The 19,660-nt window shown below is 37.2% G+C and overlaps 1 protein-coding gene across 8 annotated transcripts in view; it reads left to right on the top strand.

The window, feature by feature from the left end:
- The window catches only part of PCLO (piccolo presynaptic cytomatrix protein), a 391,952-nt gene that overhangs the window by 208,169 nt on the left and 164,123 nt on the right, over positions 1-19,660 (top strand). For 7 of the 8 annotated variants that reach the window (XM_027539833.1, XM_027539835.1, XM_027539834.1 and 4 more), the window contains exon 6: positions 88-2,102. In XM_027539833.1, coding sequence (XP_027395634.1) covers positions 88-2,102 — 2,015 coding nt within the window. The remainder of the gene's footprint in view (positions 1-87; positions 2,103-19,660) is intronic. The other variant, XM_027539836.1, reaches the window with a different exon arrangement.

Genomic DNA, 19,660 nt, shown 5'->3' with positions numbered 1-19,660 from the left:
TATGTTCTTCAAGACTGAGAGGGCTTTCCAACCCCAAAAACATCATTCATTCTAGGAACTGGACTATAACTCTCCCCTGTATTTCAGGTGAGGTAATGGATTATTCAAGCAAGACTACAGGTCCATATCCAGAAACTCGACAAGTCATTTCAGGAGTTGGGATTAGTACCCCGCAGTATTCCACAGCAAGAATGACTCCACCTCCAGGACCCCAGTATGGTGTGGGGAGTGTTTTGAGGTCGTCTAATGGGGTTGTCTATTCTTCAGTAGCAACTCCAATTCCTTCCACGTTTGCTATCACCACACAGCCTGGCTCCATTTTCAGCACCACCATGAGGGATTTGTCTGGTGTGCACACAAATGACGCCGTGACTTCCTTGTCCGCCCTGCACCAAAGCCAGCCCATGCCTAGATCCTATTTCCTAACAACTGGTGCATCTGAAACAGACATTGAAGTCACTGGTATTGATATCAGTGCCAGTTTGCAGACTATCACTATGGAGACTCTCACAGCTGAGACAATAGACTCAGTTCCCACCCTGACCACAGCGTCTGAAGTATTTTCGGAAGTGGTGGGAGAGGAAAGTGCACTTTTAATCATCCCCGAGGAAGATAAGCAACAACAACAGCTAGACTTGGAGCGTGAGCTCTTGGAACTGGAAAAGATCAAGCAACAGCGTTTTGCTGAGGAGTTGGAGTGGGAACGGCAGGAGATTCAAAGGTTCCGAGAACAGGAAAAGATCATGGTTCAAAAGAAGCTGGAGGAGCTGCAGTCAATGAAGCAACACCTCCTCTATCAGCAAGAAGAGGAGCGGCAAGCCCAGTTCATGATGAGGCAGGAGACGTTAGCACAGCAACAGTTGCAGCTGGAACAGATCCAACAGCTGCAGCAACAGCTTCACCAGCAGCTGGAGGAGCAGAAGATTCGCCAGGTCTACCAATATAACTATGACCCTTCCGGAACTGCCTCTCCACAGACCACTGCAGACCAGGCCATCCTGGAAGGTCAGTATGTTGCCCCAGAAGGTGGTCAGTTCTGGGCAACCGAAGATGCAACCACCACAGCCTCAGCTGTGGTGGCAATTGAAATACCACAGAGCCAGGGATGGTACACAGTTCAGTCTGATGGGGTGACTCAGTACATTGCCCCACCTGGCATCCTGAGTACTGTTTCAGAAATACCTCTGACAGATGTAATTGTCAAAGAGGAGAAACAACCCAAGAAGAGAAGTTCTGGAGCTAAAGTCCGTGGCCAGTACGACGAGATGGGGGAAAATCTGGCAGATGACCCCCGCTGCTTTAAAAAGATAGTGGACAGTGGAGTACAGACTGATGATGAAGATTCAGCAGATCGGAGTTATGTGAGTAGGAGAAGGAGAACTAAAAAGAGTGTTGATACAAGTGTCCAGACGGATGACGAAGATCAGGATGAATGGGACATGCCTACTAGATCTAGGAGGAAAGCTCGCGTAGGGAAATATGGTGACAGCCCTGCAGAGGCGGACAAGGCCAAACCCCCTTCCAAAGTCTCCAGCATAGCCGTTCAAACAGTAGCAGAGATATCTGTGCAGACTGAACCAGTTGGAACCATAAGAACACCTTCGATACGGGCACGCGTGGATGCCAAGGTAGAAATAATTAAACACATTTCAGCACCTGAAAAGACTTACAAAGGGGGCAGTTTAGGATGTCAAACAGAAGCAGATTCAGACACACAAAGTCCTCAATATCTGAGTGCCACCTCTCCACCCAAAGACAAGAAACGCCCAACACCTTTAGAAATTGGTTATTCATCTCACCTTCGGGCAGATTCCACACTACAGCTGGCTCCTTCCCCACCCAAATCTCCAAAAGTCCTTTATTCTCCCATCTCACCACTTTCACCAGGCAAAGCCTTAGAATCAGCCTTTGTACCTTATGAGAAACCCCTCCCTGATGATATAAGTCCACAAAAAGTACTGCATCCAGATATGGCTAAAGTTCCCCCAGCAAGTCCTAAGACAGCCAAGATGATGCAGCGCTCCATGTCTGACCCCAAGCCTCTGAGTCCAACAGCAGACGAAAGTTCCAGGGCTCCTTTTCAGTATACCGAGGGCTACACGGTAAGAGTGCTTCTTTTCAGTTAGAAGACAATGGCTGAGTTGATGTTAACTGTGTGTTTGCAGACTTTAGGAGGCCGTGACACTCCTGGTGCCTAATTCTAAATTTCAATGAGGACTATTTCATTAGAAAATTTAGTGGGGGGAGTGGTAAGCAGAAAAGTATACATCCATATAGAAATACAAAGAAAAAAAAAGACAAAATGAGAAAAGTGTGTATTATTTTGTGATAAATGAGATTGAACATTTTGTTCTAATCTTGAAATCTCCCAAGTGTCAATTGTAGGCTGATTTCAGTAAATATAACTAATATTCATATATGATAGAATAAGTATTGAATAAATAGATAAGGCAAAGGATGACCAAAAATTTAAACCCATGGATGCTGGAATTCTTAGTGGGAGGATCCTTGAAGATCATTTAATCAATCTTATTCCTTCTGCCAGAATGTTAATCTTTGCTGCTCAAAATAAAGCATTACTAGGGCATAAAGTACCCACTCCAGTGTTCTTGCCTGGAGAATCGCAGGGACAGGGGAGCCTGGTGGGCTGCCGTCTATGGAGTCACACAGAGTCGGACACGACTGAAGTGACTTAGCAGCTGCAGCAGCAGCAGCAGCAGGGCATAAAGTATAATTTAATCTTCATAGTTCATCCATGCTTATTTTGTTTCTGGCAATTTTCTGAATCTAATGTCAGGTAAGCCTTAATCTTAGTGCTTACAGAAGAAAAATTAATTTTTATGTTTCTTCAAATAGGTTTAATTGTTAATTATTTAAGTTTAATAATTTGAGTGTATTTAAAATATGCTTCAAAGTGAAAGGAACATATATAGGAATGTTGGACATATTTGTGAAGATCTCTATAACTGGGAATAAGGAATGTTAATAATTAGGTAAAAAGCAGGTTATCTACTTCAAGAAAACCTAATATATATCATTAGAAGGTTATTAATAAAGTAATAGTTCTATTGAAAACAAGATTTATGTTTATATTAAAAGTTCCCCTAATTACACTGCTTTCTAAACTCTAGATCTTAAAACCCTGATGCTTTTAAATAGGTTTTTCTGAGAAACTACTCTATTGCAACTGACCCAAATGTGTTCAACACTGGCTGTGGGCTGAAAAATGTACCATTATATGTAACTCTAAGCCAATTTTTAGGTATATAGGCATATTAATAGTTATACTAATAAATTAAAATTCTTATCTAAGTGTTCCAGTTTCATAGGGGCATTTTGTTATTATGTACTTTCTCAAAAAGAGTGTATAAACTATCTTCAAGGGGGGGATAGAGGTCATAATTTTTTTTTTTTATTTACTTATCATAACTTGTAAGTCAGGGAACCACTTCTACATTGAGATTTCATTCAGTTTCTGTGTATGGCTTTGTTTCTAGAATTAAATATATTGAGAGAAATATTTTTAACTTAGTTGTAATGTATAGGTATTTACTTTTACAGCAGTGACCTATGAATTCACCTAAAGAGTAATCTAGAAATCTTTGACAATACATTTTTTAGCAGTATTTTAAAGTTATACTCAAGACTTCTGTCACAGAAAAAACAGCCTTCTCCACGCAGTGTATTGACCATTAATTTAACATTTCACCCTATACTCTTAATTCAAATGAACACAGGTATAGAAGATATTCAAGGTGTCAATATTTTTCCTCACAGTATTCTCTTGGGTTTTAAAAGTATGAAATGAAAGATACAATGGGTTGTATGTATTGTATTATTGATTGTAATGGTAATATTTTTTAACTATCCAATCCTAGAAGAAGTTGGATAGAATTACCAAATAATACTCTGAGCCTGAAAAATCCTAAGTGTATTGAGCTTTGGAACACAACCCAGTAGTTCCTTTTTCTAAGTGGTCACACTCAGTGCAGGCTTCAATATGGAATAATTGTATACCAACTCAAAAATACTGTTTTATTGCATGCGTAAGGTAGACCATTTTATATACAGGCAGTGTTCTTAGCACTTTAGATACTCTGATTTAAGACGGGAATTTTATAATTTATTTCTTGGAAAATTTCTAAACATTCCTTGTGTTCATTTTAAACTAAAACCAGTCTCTCAATTACAAACATAAATTACTAAATATTAGTTGGACTGAAAAGAATAATCTAAGTGATATTCATGGTGATGCAAGTTTGTTTAGCTCAGTAATTTCCATATTGTTAATTTTCTCAAACCAATAAAATTGAAAAAAAAAAATTATACCATCCAATCAACATTGAGACAACATAGTAACACATATAATTCAGCATGAAAGATCAGTTTTATATGGCAAGACATTCTGTAGTCAGTTCTCTTCCTGGAAGTACCAGGAAATGTTTCAAGGAAGGAAGTTCTCAAACAGGAAGGTGGGATCTCTGTTGGACCATGAAGAACAAAATGGAAATCATTCTAGAGGAAACAGATATACAAGGGTTCAGACTGACGAACAGACAGAAAACAAAGAGAAGGAGAAAAGGATTTACTGTAAATGAAAGATAAGGAAGGGACAGGTGCCAGGGGATCTAATTGGCTGAGTTCAGGTTTGGTTTTACTTCCCTTGGCTGTAGGGAGCCTAACTCAACCCACCATCATTTTTTATTTACACTATGCCTTAGGCCCTGGACTCCTCCACTCTTGCCTTCCTTACTGCTACTGCTGCTAAGTCGCTTCAGTCGTGTCCGACTCTGTGCGACCCCATACACGGGAGCCCACCAGGCTCCCCTGTCCCTGGGATTTCTTCAGGCAAGAACACTGGAGTGGGTTGCCATTTCCTTCTCCAATGCATGAAAGTGAAAAGTAAAAGTGAAGTCGCTCAGTTGTGTCCAACTCTTTGTGACCCCATGGACTGCAGTCTACAAGGCTCCTCTGTCCATGGGATTTTCCAGGCAAGAGTATTGGAGTGGGGTGCCATTGCCTTCTCCGGCCTTCCTTACAGTCTATTCTCTTAACTGCACCTCTAAACTGATTTTCTAAAGTTTACATCAGATTATGTCACACACTCTCAAGTAGATTCTCAGAAATTCATCAGGGTATATTAGAGATATCTTAGCAAGGACCCTTGTGATCTGGTCTCTGCTCGTCTCACAACCTCATTGGTCACTCTCCACATTTACCCCTCTTTCTCACTCTGCTCCAACCACCGACCTTGCTGGTCTTTGGGTATGCCTCATCCCCACTCAGGAAGCCTGTTAGGAGCTGTCTCTCCCCAGATGGTTGTCTGACTCACTCCTGTGTACAGATTTCTGGTTAAATTTCACTTCCACAGAAAAGCTCTCCTTACTTCAGTCTCTAAATAAACCTATCACCTTGAATTCCTGCACCCTCCAAACATGTGCATTAATGTGTTAGTACATATTTAATCAAATCATCTACTTTATCCTGTAGAACATAACCTCTACAAAAGCAGGAACTTTGTTTTGTTAGCTGCTATAATCCAAGAGCCTAGAACAGCACCCAAAACAAAGCAAGCCTTCAATATTTATTGAATAAATGTATTAAAGGAAGGATTGCATGGAAGCAGTGGGTTAAGACATGCATTAAAAGACTCTAGCTGGTTACCTTTTCATTTCCACAGTTTAGACCCATCCTGGAGAAGGCAATGGCAACCCACTCCAGTGTTCTTGCCTGGAGAATCCCAGGGATGGTGGAGCTTGTTGGGCTGCCTTCTATGGGGTCGCACAGAGTCGGACACGACTGAAGTGACTTAGCAGACCCATCCTAGCAAGTCCTTTTGGTAATCTGTACTGATACTGCCTATACTTAAAGTGTCAGTTCCACTTGGTTTCATATAGATATTTGTACCGCTGAGTACAAGTTAAACAGTATTTAGCTATTAGACAGTCCAGATGCCTTACAGATGAGGAACAAAGCCCAGAGTAGGCTAATGCCTTTATCATGATTCCTTAATGAACCTGTAACCTGGCCAGTTAGAATGCTAAACTTGCACTTTGCAGTTATTCTCTGTTTGTCTCTTCTGAGGCTTATGGAACATTTTCTGATTTTGTTGTTTGTTTGTTTGCTTGTTTTTTGCTAATTCAGTACCATGCTTTGTGTCTGTCTTTTTATCTTGTCATTTCCTCTGTTCTCCCCCAAATTATAATTTAAACCCCTGTCAATAAGGTTTATTCATTTTTTAGCTTGCTTGCATTCTTTCATTATCACATTCATCCATTCATTGGTCTTTTTTAAACACTGTGGTAAACTCTATAAAGCATACAGGATAAGGCAGAGTTCATGCCTGACCTCCCACCACTGTGATCATTTTGTTCTCCTTGCCCCACTGTTGTGTTCATTTGCTAGGGCTCTTGTAATAAGGTACCACAAACTCGGTAAGTTAAGCCACAAAAATGTGCTGTCACACTTCTAGAGACTAAAAATCCAAAATCATGATGTGAGCAGGGTTCGTTCTTTCTGTTGCAGGCCTTTCTCCTAGCTTCTGCTAGCCTCCAGCATTCCTTGTCTTACAGAAGGTGGTCTCCCTGTGTCTCTTTACATTGTCTTCCCTCTCTGTATGGCTGTCTATACGTCCAAATGTCCCCTCTTTATCAGCTGCTGCTGCTAAGTCGCTTCAGTCTTGTCCGACTCTGTGCGACCCCAGAGACGGCGGCCCACCAGGCTACCCCGTCCCTGGGATTCTCCAGGCAAGAACACTGGAGTGGGTTGCCATTTCCTTCTCCAATGCATGAAAGTGAAAAGAGAAAGTGAAGTCACTCAGTCGTGTCCGACTCTTCTCGACCCCCATGGTCTGCAGCCTACCAGCCTCCTCTGTCCATGGGATTTTCCAGGCAAGAGTACTGGAGTGGAGTGCCATTGCCTTCTCCACTCTTTATCAGACGCTGGTCTTATTGATTAGGTCAGCGCTAAAGATCTGTTTTAACTTGATTACTTGTAAATATCTTGTGTCTGAGTGGTTTCACATTCTGAGGTACTAAGGATCAGCACTCCAACAAAGCTTGGTTTTTTTGTTTTGTTTTGTTTTTTAACCAATGAGACACATCAAAGCACTATCTTGCCCTTTTTGTTTCTTCATAGGCAAATGTGGACTGTTCTGTGGTTTGTTTGCTTTTGGTCCTCTTTCCAAACACAGTTATTTTTTTCTTAGCAGCTATCTCACAAGCTTATGGGAGAGCTTTCATTATTACAAAATTCTTCCATATGAATAAAATCTCTTTCCCTGAAGTTTCCAAACATTTGTCTTAATTCTGAAATTTGGAACATTAGAGATTTAAATTTATTCCTTTCCCACTCTGTAGGAATCCAAGCATCTGAGATCCTTTAACTGATAGAGTTTTTCCACCATGGAATTGTAGTTACACTTTTGACACAGAAATTCCAAGCCAGGAGCCTGTACCATCTGGTTAGTGTTTCACTGGCACTTTGAGTTCATGCTTAACCCTAAGATCTTATATATTTAATTGTTTAAATTAGCAACAATTAACATAAATTCATAAAATAGTACACAGTGGGCCTAACTGGTACAAGGAGTTATCTGACATATTTTTATTGAGTTATGTAATATTCCCCTATGTCTGCAAGAGGTGAACTATATCTCTTTTCCAGACTTTGTCATTTTGCTATCAAAGTCACAGCCCCCAAGCTAAATTCTATTTTTGGCAACTTTATATAACCAAACACTTTTATCATGTAGTCTTCTTCCTTTTACAAATATAAAATTTTAACTCTGCGTAAAGATGAAAAAAAAAAAATTGCCACATTTTTCCTTGAGTTTTTCTGTTCGCTCCTCAGAAAAATTCCCAAAAGATACAACTAAAATATTCAGAAATGTACTCCTTCTCATGGGGTTGAGCTCGCTATTTAGATACCACTTGAAAATAATGTATTTTCATTCTAATTTAGAAAAAGCACAAAAAGAAATAAGCTTTTTGATTAAAAACAGTATGCACACAAAGATTTATTTCTAATTTTTATCAGTGGAATTCTTCAATTAAAATGTTTTATGGGAGCCAAATAGTTAAAAATGAGTGACCACTAGTATAGAGTTATCAAACCATCTGTAATGATTGAAAGTAACACAACCTTCCCATCCCAAGTCTGGCAACTGCAGATATCCAGTAACCTTGATTCCCTTTCCTCACGCAGGAACATTTGGCGATTTCTCTGTTTCCTCAGCAAAAACTTACTATCATTAAAGACCTTTACTTTATGGGATAGTAGAAAAAAATTCTCAAATCTCATAGTAACTATTTGTCTTTCCTAGTCTATGAAGTATATAATGGTGCTACTCTAGGGATATTAGATACCTGTTCTTTATAGCCATTTTAAATTTATTTCTTTTTGGTATTGAGGCCATTCTTACCTGACTAGTTGAAAACCACCTACCTTTCTAACACTCTGATCCTCACGCCCTTTGTGATTTTTCTCCATATCACATATGGTCAAAAGTACAGTGTCTTTTCCTTTATTATTTCATTTATTGTCTTTGCTTCCCTAACCAGAATTTATGAGTGGGGATTTTTGTGTTACATGATCACATTTTTATGTTTATTATACCCAGAAAAATGCCTGGCTCACAGTAGGTTCTCTATAACAATATATTAATATGATGAATCAAAAAATGAACAGGCCACTTTTTCCATCAAACTTATTTTAATTGAGGTGAATTCACCAATTCCTCACTCCCACTTAAAACAAAACAACACCAAAAAAAAAAAAAAGCAAAACAAATAAATGAGATTTGATTCATCCTTTCACTATACCTTTTGTGGAGTTGAGTTTTTCCTTCTGCTTTCTCCTTCTATGTTTTTCTTCTTTTGATAAAAAGATGACAGTACACTTTCTAAAATATATTTCAATGCAGCATTTGTGTGTGTGGTGGGGGGAGCAATTATCTCTAGCATCACATGTATGAAATTTTCATAAACCAGAGCACCAAAATGTGTTCCTCCTGCCCTTTTTCTTTCACACAGCTCAGTTCAGCCGCTCAGTTGTGTCTGACATTTTATGACCTCATGGACTGCAGCACACCAGGCTTCCCTGTTCATCACTAACTCCCGAAGCTTGCTCAGACACATATCCTTCGACTCGGTGATGCCATCCAACCGTCTCATCCTCTGTCATCCCCTTCTCCTCCTGCCTTCAATCTTTCCCAGCATCAGGGTCTTTTCAAATGAGTCAGTTCTTCCCATCAGGTGGTCAAAGTATTGGAGTTTTGGCTTCAGCATCAGTCCTTCCAATGAATATGCAGGACTGATTTCCTTAGGATGGACTGGTTGGATCTTCTTGCTGTCCAAAGGACTCTCAAGAGTCTTTCTAACACCACAGTTCAAAAGCATCAATTCTTGGGGCTCAGCTTTCTTTATAGTCCAACTCTCACATCCTTACATGACTACTGGAAAAACCATAGCTTTGACTAGATGGACCTTTGTTGGCAAAGTAATGTCTCTGCTTTTTATTGTGCTGTGTAGGTTGGTCATATCTTTTCTTCCAAGGAGCAAGCGTCTTTTAGTTTCATAGCTGCAGTCACCATCTGCAGTGATTTTGGAGCCCAAGAAAATAGTCTGTCACTGTTTCCATTGTTTCCCCATAAATTTGCCATAAAGTGATGGGACCAGATGCCATAATCTTAGTTTTCTGAACGTTTCGTGTCAAGCCTGCTTTTCCACTCTCCTCTTTCACTTTCATCAAGAGGCTCTTTAGTTCTTCTTCTTCTTCCATAAGGGTGGTGTCATTGAGAATGAGGTTACCGATATTTCTCCCAGCACTCTTGATTCCAGTTTGTGCTTCATCCACCCCGGCATTTTGCATAATGTATTCTGCTTCCCTTGTGGCTCAGCTGGTAAGATATCTGCCTGCAATGCAGGAGACCTGGGTTCAATCCCTGGGTTGGGAAGATTTCCTGGAGAAGAGAAAGGCTATCCACTCCAGTATTCTGGCCTGGAGAATTCTATGGACTGTATAGTCCATGGGGTCACGAAGAATTGGACATGACTGAGCAACTTTCCCTTTCACTTTTAAGCAGGGTGACAGTATACAACCTTGACTACTCCTTTCCCTATTTGGAACCAGTCTGTTGTTCCTTTTTCAGTTCTAACTATTGCTTCTTGTCCTGCATACAGATTTCTCAGGAGGCAGGTAAGATAGTCTGGTATTCCCATCTCTTTAAAAATTTTCTACAGTTTGTTGTGATCTACACAGTCAGTGGTTTTGGCTTAGTTCTTTTATACAGTGAGACTTTTTACATCATGACCCCAAATGATCAAGAACATCAAAAAATAAAATGTAGAATGTTCTCTACAAAATCAGGAGAGAAAGTAACAGCCATTGAAAGACATAGCAGTGTACTCTCAAAGAATTTTTTCAGAGCTAGACATATCCTTTACGATTTATCTGTCTTAAAAAAAGATTTTTCTATCAAAAAAGAAATACATTTCAGAAATAGGACGTTTTATCAGTAGTGATACATGCAACTTTTTGCACTAAAATAAGCTACATTTAAAATGTTTCACCTCTATAGGGTCTTAAAAATATAAAACCTGCCAAGTGTTACAGCTGATTTTTCCTACCCTCAGACTTGTTGAACAATTTTGGAACTTTTTGGTAATAGACAAATTCCTTATTAAATATTTTTGTTCCAGAGTTTAAGCCAGGATCCTATTGCAAAGCAGATGGTATTCATGAGCTGATTTTTACAAGAATATGTTTTGCTTCACTGATTGCTGTTTTGATAGCTATTTTTAAGATTTTTGGAACCCTTTAATGTCTATTTCAGAGAGTAATTTCCATAACCTAAATTGAGAAATTTTATTTCTGTCAATTTTATTTCTGTCAGAATGTACAGATTTAAGAAATAATGACTGTGATGGCCAAATGTGATTTGAAGAATAATATTTTTTAGTGGTTGTTTTTCATTATTCTCTTTGGAAAGCAACATAAATCAGTCTATTAAAACTGAGTTTGATGAAATAAGCTATTTTATAAAGGTACTATTTACATACATGAGAGAAAAAGTACTCATTTATTAAAGACAGGCTTTCTAAATAGTAGTTCAGTTAAGTTCAGTCACTCAGTCGTGTCTGACTCTTTGCAACCCCATGGACTGCAGTACACCAGGCTTCCTTCCATGCTTCCCTGTCCATCACCAACTCCTGGACAGAGCTTATGCAAACTCATGCCCATTGAGTCTGTGATGCCATCCAACCATCTCATCCTCTCTCTTCCCCTTCTTCTCCCACCTTCAATCTTTTCCAGCATCAGGGTATTTTCAAGTGAGTCAGTTCTTCACATCAGGAGACCAAACTTTGGAGCTTCAGCATCAGTCCTTCCAATGAATATTCAGGACTGATTTCCTTTAGGATGGACTGGTTGGATCTCCTTGCAGTCCAAGGCACTTTCAAGAGTCTTCTCCAACACCATAGGTCAAAAGCATCAATTCTTCAGCACTCAGCTTTCTTTATAGCCCCACTCTCACATCCATACATGACTACCGGAAAAAACACAGCTTTGACTAGATGGACCTTTGTTTGCCAAGTAATGTCTCTGCTTTATAATATGCTGTCTAAGTTGGTCATAGCTTTTCTTCCAAGGAGCAAGCGTCTTTTAGTTTCATAGCTGCAGTCACCATCTGCAGTGATTTTGGAGCCCAAGAAAATAAAATCTGTCACTGTTTCCATTGTTTCCCCATCAATTTGCCATGAAGTGATGGGACCAAATGCCATGATCTTAGTTTTCTGAAAGTTCAGTTTCAAGCAGCTTTTCCACTCTCCTCTTTCACTTTCATCAACAGGCTCTTTAGTTCTTCTTTGCTTTTAGCCATAAGGATAATGTCATCTGCATATCTGAGGTTATTGATATTTCTCCTGGCAATCTTGATTCCAGCTTGTGCTTCATCCAGTCCAGCATTTCTCATGATGTAATCTGAATATAAATTAAATAAGCAGAGTGACAATATATAGCCTTGATGTACTTCTTTTCCTATTTGGAACCAGTCTGTTGTTCCATGTCCAGTTCTTTTTGACCTGTTGCTTTTTGACCTGCATACAGATTTCTCAGGAGGCAGGTAAGGTGGTCTGGTATTTCCATCTCTCTAAGAATTTTCCACAGTTTGTTGTGATCCACACAGTCAAGGCTTTGGCATAGTCAATAAAGCAGAAGTAGATGTTTTTCTGGAACTGTCTCACTTTTTCAGTGATCCAACAAATGTTGGCAACTTGATCTCTGGTTCCTCTGCCTTTCTAAAGCCAGCTTGAACATCTGGAAGCTCATGGTTTACGTACTGTTGAAGCCTGTCTTGGAGAATTTTGAGCATTACTTTGCCAGCGTGTGAGATGAGTGCAATTGTGTGGTAGTTAGAGCATTCTTTGCCATTGCCTTTCTTTGGGATTGGAATGAATACTGACCTTTTCCAGTCTTGTGGCCACTGCTGAGTTTTCCAAATTTGCTGGCATATTGAGTGCAGAACTTTCACGGCATCATCTTTTAAGACTTGAACTAGCTCAACTGGAATTCCATCACCTTCACTAGCTTTGTAGTGATGCTTCCTAAGGCTCACTTGACTTCACATTCCAGGACGTCTGGCTCTAGGTGAGTGATCACACCATCGTGATTATCTGGGTCTTAAGGTCTTTTTTGTATAGTTTTTCTGTGTATTCTTGCCACCTCTTCTTAATATCTTCTTCTTTTGTTAGGACCATAACATTTCTGCCTATCTTTCCATGAAATGTTCCCTTGGTATCTGTTATTTCCTTAAAGAAATCTTTAATTGTTCCCATTCTGTTGTTTTCCTCTATTTCTTTACATTAATCACTGAGGAAGGCTTTCTTATCTCTCCTTGCTATTCTTTGGAACTCTGCATTCAGATGGTATATCTTTCCTTTTCTCCTTTGCCTTTCATTTCTCTTCTTTTCAAAGCTATTTGTAAGGCCTCTTCAGACAACCATTTTGCCTTTTTGTATTGCTTTTTCTTGGGGAAAGTCTTGATCCCTGTCTCCTGTGCAATGTCACGAACCTCTGTCCATAGTTCATCAGGCACTCTATCAGACCTAATCCCTTAAATCTATTTCTCACTTCCACTGTATAATCATTAGGAATTTGATTTAGGTCATACCTGAATGGTCTAGTGGTTTTCCCCACTTTCTTCAATTTAAGTCTAAATTTGGCAATAAGGATTTCATGATCTGAGCCACAGTCAGCTCACAGTCTTGTTTTTGCTGACTGTATAGAGCTTCTCCATCTTTGGCTGCAAAGAATATAATCAGTCTGATTTTGGTATTGATCATCTGGTGATTTCCATGTGTAGAGTCTTCTCTTGTGTTGTTAGAAGTGGGTGTTGCTCTGACCATTGCATTCTCTTGGCAAAACTGTTAGCCTTTGCCCTGCTTCATTCCATACTCCAAGGCCAAATTTGCCTGTTACTCCAGGTATTTCTTGACTTCATACTTTTGCATTCCAGTCCCCTATAATGAAAAGGACATCTTTTTTGGGTGTTAGTTCTATAAGGTCTTGTAGATCTTTATAGAACTGCTCAACTTCAGCTTCTTCAGCATTATTGGTCGGGGCATAGACTTGGATTACTGTGATATTGAATGGCTTGCCTTGGAAACAAGCAGAGATCATTCTGTCATTTTTGAGATTGCATCCAAGTACTGCATTTCAGACTCTTTTGTTAACTGTGATGGCTACTGCATTTCTTCTAAGGGATTCTTGCACACAGAAATAGATATAATGGTCATCTGAGTTAAATTCTAAATAGTAGAAGCCTCATTTTTTTCTATAGCTCTTACTGCTTCATTGCTAGTATACTTTTCTTGCCATAGTTCCTCTCTATGATTAAAATCTTGAATTATTATTATATGTTATTATGCCATATTATTATAAAATAGGAAATAATATTAAAGTATTTTTCAAAAAATAACTAAGATAATACTTTACAGTAATTAACTATTAGGGTTTGGTAAAAATCAAAATGACTTCATATATGTAGACAAATGTCTGTGAAAACCAGAAATTTTTTAAATTGATCTCATCAATTTGGTGTTTAGTAGTTAACCTTCGCTATTTCACCATGATTAATATATTAGGATTAACTTCAAAACAAATGTTTTCAGACTGAAGGGTGAAAAAATTGTATTATTTGTGTTATAGTTTCTTAACATCTACATTTCAAAATATGTAAATAAGCATAATTATAAGATACATATATATGTTCTTAATGTTCAGTAAAAGACCTTGGATGAAAATTAGCCCTAAATATTAGGATATATTGGTTTAATACAGGGAAGGTCTGAATTAATAGAGCATTGATTATTACTGACCCAGTTTAAGAACACAGAGCATCATTTAATTAGCTTCCTAAGTATTTTATCATAATATTCTTGATTCAGTAGACTACTTATTTTGAATAATTGTGCTGTTGATAACTGACTACATAAAGCTACATGCATATTCTCAAAAATATATCCCCTCCCAGTGAACAGGTATGCACTTTTGTATATTTGTTTATGTTTTTTAAAATTACTACTTATTTAGGATGCTTTAATCTGCCACATGTGCTGTTGCTGAAATAAAAAACAAGCAACTAAAGTATAATATAAAAATTTGGAAAAGTTTTGAGGTATAATGTAGATAGTGACATCAAAATGTATTGTAATAGTTGCTTGACTTTTTCTTAGCATTATATTCAACATAAAATACATGTTCATAGTAGAAATATATGCCTACATACATATACATATATGCATAAACTAGTTAATATTTTTATACCCTTGTATAACTAATAAAATATTTTCACATGCAGTTGCCTGGCACAAATGCAAACCATTTATTTCTGTAGATTTTACATTTATTTTATTACGTATTTTAAAAATGATAAATCTGAAGTTAGGTAAATATTCTTTGAACCTGCCCATATCCACCCAACATTAATTTCATTTGTAGCAAATGCATTTTCTTCCATTTAACAGGGTTTTCTTTTTGATCCTCTGTCTTGAATGGTGCATAGAATTTGAATTAAGAAAGCAAAGCACCAGAACAAGCAGAGTGAGGTGAATTGAAACTTAAAAGAACTGTTTAGTTAACTGAGGTAGCTTAATTTAAAGCTATAAACAATAAAAGGAATTTTTATGTATTTTATTTTCTCCTTAAGAACATTGCTGGAGATTCAAATTAAGGCAGTCAAGAAAAGTGATAGTTGAACACAATGAAAGAAACCCTAGAGCTAACTTACAGAACTGCTGTCTCTATTTTTTTGGTTGAAAAAATGTTATGAGATGGCAAATAAAAGCTTACCTTCATAAAGAACAGTAAATAACCCTTGTGAGGGAGTAAGCAGTCAGTCACGGGAGAAGAGTTGAAGCTAAAAGAGAGTATACTCATCATTCTCCTCCTCTTTCCTCAAGTGACAGAAAAAAATATAGACTAAGTCACTCTTAATAAGTTGGACTGAATTTTAATTTCTAATCTAGTAAGTGGTGTATTTTGACATGAGAGGGACAAGGCAAGTACCCACTGTTTTTTTTTTATAAAACTCAGCACTAATCACATGGCTCAGTCTCCAGGCATAGAGGCTACTTTTAAAGGATTAGTCATTAATTTACTTTTTAGAAAGTCGAACTAAAATCAAGATTTAAAGTACTTACTAGTACTAATTGTAGAGAGTTTCATGATAATTCATAAAAGACCCACATCACAACATTAATTTTCCTTTTGACATAAATAAATGTGCATTAATTCATTCAGTGTGAAACAGGAATTAAAATGATAGAAATATTTCTAATAAAATAATATTGAGTTTAGAAAAAGTTTATTTGCTTTCACCCAGTTCTCCCATTTATGGCATGAGCTGATGCCTGTAAATACTCAAATGCACATCAGTAACCCCGGGTTTTCTTAATAATCCATTTGGAAAATCATCTAATCGCCATCAAAGTATGCCTCTATTCTCATATAACTTAATTTATAGAATTGAAAAGTTAACCTCTTAAAATTATAACATTTAATAAAAATATTGTATTTATGAAAGTCCATCCATGAGATTTATCATCTTAGATGACTGTATGTTTCTTGATACTTACTTAATTCAATTGCCATCCTTTATCAGTTAGTTCTTAATAGCATTTTCTAAAGAACCAAACACTTCTCCAGTTTGTACAGAAGGACCATGGTCCTACTTTCCAAGGAAATTTTGTTAATTTAATTTAATTTGAAGGAAGCTATTTATGTGACATAGCTTTATGAAGGAGATCTGTTTTTATTTACTGCGAGTATGTTTAGATAAAAGCAACTCTGAACTGTTTTAATATCATGTTCCAAGGTTTGCTAGGCCAAGGATAATCAATCAATGAGAGAGGAATAAAAAGCAATAATAGTGATTTCTGTGATTTTGTGGTTAGGTATTTCAAGAGTCTAAACATAAAATATCTTTATTATCTCAGTATAATTTAGTAAAGACTGTGCCACTGTTAAAAGGATCATTATATTCCTCGTGGCTTTAGATAAGTAGTTATTGAATCATTCCTCAAATTGCTAGTGATCCGAAGCTCTGGAAAACATATAATAGTAATCAATCTTCATTTTAATACTCCATGTACAGAATGTAGTATAATTAGAGATTTACATTTTAAAGCATTTGAAATACAGTTAATTTTGTTATGATGAGAGGTTGCCAATGAGAGATTCAAATGAGGAGGTAGTTTATAGAAGTGTTGGAATCACTCCAGTCCCTCTTTGTGGATCAGCAATTTGTTCTCAAAATGAAATAAGTCATGGGCAGACAATATTATAATATTTAGCATGCTGAATGGAGGGAGGAAGACATGTGTCTTACTTTTTAATATATATTTATTAATATGTTTTAGGATAAGTTTCCATGTTAATTCTTGGAAATTTGTATTAACTTGATTATTCTACTTCAGATTGCTCGCATAAACTATTAACACATTTTCTGGTAAAGGGATGTAGTCATTATCTCCTGATAGCATATTAGAACTGTAAATGATTTTGCCCTTGAAGAAGGAATCAATGTTAGATAGTTTTTCTTAGCATTCCATATACTAGTCCAGCAGCACATACAGAAGTTAAATGGTATAGAAATGAGAAAATAGGAGTTACCCGTGTTTATTTTCCAGTGATTTGATCAGATTTTAATTCTTATGCTATCATGTTTTCATAACCTTTAGGTTAAACAAATGCTGTTAAATTACTTCTTTGTTTCTCTTTATGCTCACTGGTTACCACACCTTCTTTCTGCTTAGCTAAGAACATATAGGCAAAATATGTTTTGCTGCCCCAATAAATTTTTGAAGTAGTAACTATAAGAAGAGAGATTTTAAGCCTAGTAATGACTGGATGTTGAGAGATTAAAAGGAAAAAAAAGAAGGAGGTCATTAGTACCTTTAAGCATTTTCTTTTCTCCTAGGAAAGTGATCAAGAAAATACAATTTTGGATGAAGCAAAAAACTAGCTTAGAAATATATCTGTAGCACACAGCAGTGTGTTTTTCCAATGAAAACGTAAAATCTAGAAATGACAAAGATAGGTAAATGGGAGGTATAGAGGGTAAAAGTGGGGAGGGAGAAATACTTGCATGTACATATGTCTAAAAACTGATCACCTTAAAAACTGTATAGAATACCTTATACAGATTTTAGGAGAAAAGAAATTAATCTGTTTGGGACATTCCAGAAAATAGAAACAATATGTGTTGCCCAGACTGACATCTCTAATGCTTCTGTCCAGTGAGGTAGAAACTAGTTTTCTGCTTGGCTGCCCAGCCCAAGAGCAATGACTTTCAGCAAGAAAACAAGACAAACTGGGACAAGAGATGCATTAAGGCAAAGCAGAAGATGCCTCATGATATACTGAGTGCCACTTTCACAGTATTAATTGGAGAACATTTTTGTCTCTACTACTGGACTTTAAGAAACAACTTGTGTGTGTGACTTTTAAATATGTTCATTTACTTTGTTTTTATTTTCTGACTGCTAAGTTCTTGTGATTTAGTTTCTTGCTTTTTTGATGCTACTAGAATATCACAACAATTAAGGAAGAAGTACTTTTAAAAAACAATTTCAAGTATATTCACAAATGGTAAATTCTCTCCCATGGCCATAGAGTCAAGACTGCTTATTTTTAAAGGTGTCTATATTTTTTTCAATCATTCAGTGATATTTTCATAGCAATGATGATACTGCTCATTTAGCATTTGATTCATAGAAATAGTTATTAAATTGTTCCATACTACTTTAGTTGAAGAAATTTGATGGCTTTGTTTGTATGTGCCAGGCATTGTGCCATATTGCAATGACTAGTGGATTTTAGATGTTTTATCAGTGTTCAAAGTATTTTTCCAGAATGGTATCATTTAGAATTTCATTTTTCACAGGTCACTCCATGTTATTTTTAATTTTCCTTGTATATCTTCGGTTCAGTTCAGTTCAGTCACTTAGTTGTGTCCGACTCTTTGTGACCCCATGAATCGCAGCACACCAGGCCTCCCTGTCCATCACCAACTCCCGGAGTTCACTGAGACTCACGTCCATCAAGTCAGTGATGCCATCCAGCCATCTCATCCTCTGTCGTCCCCTTCTCCTCCTGCCCCCAATCCCTCCCAGCATCAGAATCTTTTCCAATGAGTCAACTCTTTGCATGAGGTGGCCAGAGTACTGGAGTTTCAAAGCAGTAGAAATAACTGAGCCCTGGCACTCAACATTTAGAATCTATTTTAGCTCTATGTAGGGGTCGGGGTGGAATGTTAAAAATGAGTCTATTTGGGGAATACATTATTAATGATACAATGCATTGGATAGAATGCTGAATATTTTATATTCAACTGCTATTTTGTCTCCAAACTGGAAACTATAGATAGTGGGGTAGAGAGACCCCCTTAACGGTGACTTAATGCTTTCATTGACATTTCAGAGAGTGAAACTCTCCTTATAAGAGCTATCTTGTTTGAAGGGACAAATATCCTAGACATTTCATCTACCTTCCTAATACTTAAAAGGCATAGACATTTATAGAAAGATATTTATACCCTAATGAGAAGGAACGACCAGGTACAGAGCAGAAGTAAAAATATCAGAGAACTTATAATATGTATAAGTAGTATTCTTCTTCCAAAGACAAAGACTTCTCTCGTAATCAAGTAAATACAGGCCATGAGTGAGAATTCCAATAAGGCGAGACAAATGATTCTGAGAGCAATTTCTGTCCTCCAGTTCTGTATATTATACTGCACAGTTGAAGGACAGTCTTACTCATAATCTCAGTCAGTACAGTAAAGAGTAAACATGCACTTAGTTTTTTGCACTCAGCTATCAGATATGTGTTTCTGGTTTTTGTTGTTACTGTTTTGATTCTTGTTTTCTTAAATTATTTTTAAGATGGAAAATATTTCTCAATTTTAAAGTTGAGGTTAGTTATCCAGTTGATTTCCCTTAGTGATTCGGGTAATTAGTTTCTCAAACTAGATAACTGTTGTTTCCTCTAAAGTTTGTAATCCCTTTTTAATTACACCATTGATCTTCTTTTGAACTCAGAATAGCAAGCAACTTTTAACAAAGTTGTAGCATTTACATAATTTTTCATTCAGACTAGGAAT

Source organism: Bos indicus x Bos taurus, chromosome 4 (assembly GCF_003369695.1).
Source record: "Bos indicus x Bos taurus breed Angus x Brahman F1 hybrid chromosome 4, Bos_hybrid_MaternalHap_v2.0, whole genome shotgun sequence".
NCBI lineage: Eukaryota > Metazoa > Chordata > Mammalia > Artiodactyla > Bovidae > Bos > Bos indicus x Bos taurus.
The sequence above is the reverse complement of the archived record's forward strand: the minus strand, read 5'-3'. Positions and strand labels throughout refer to the sequence as shown.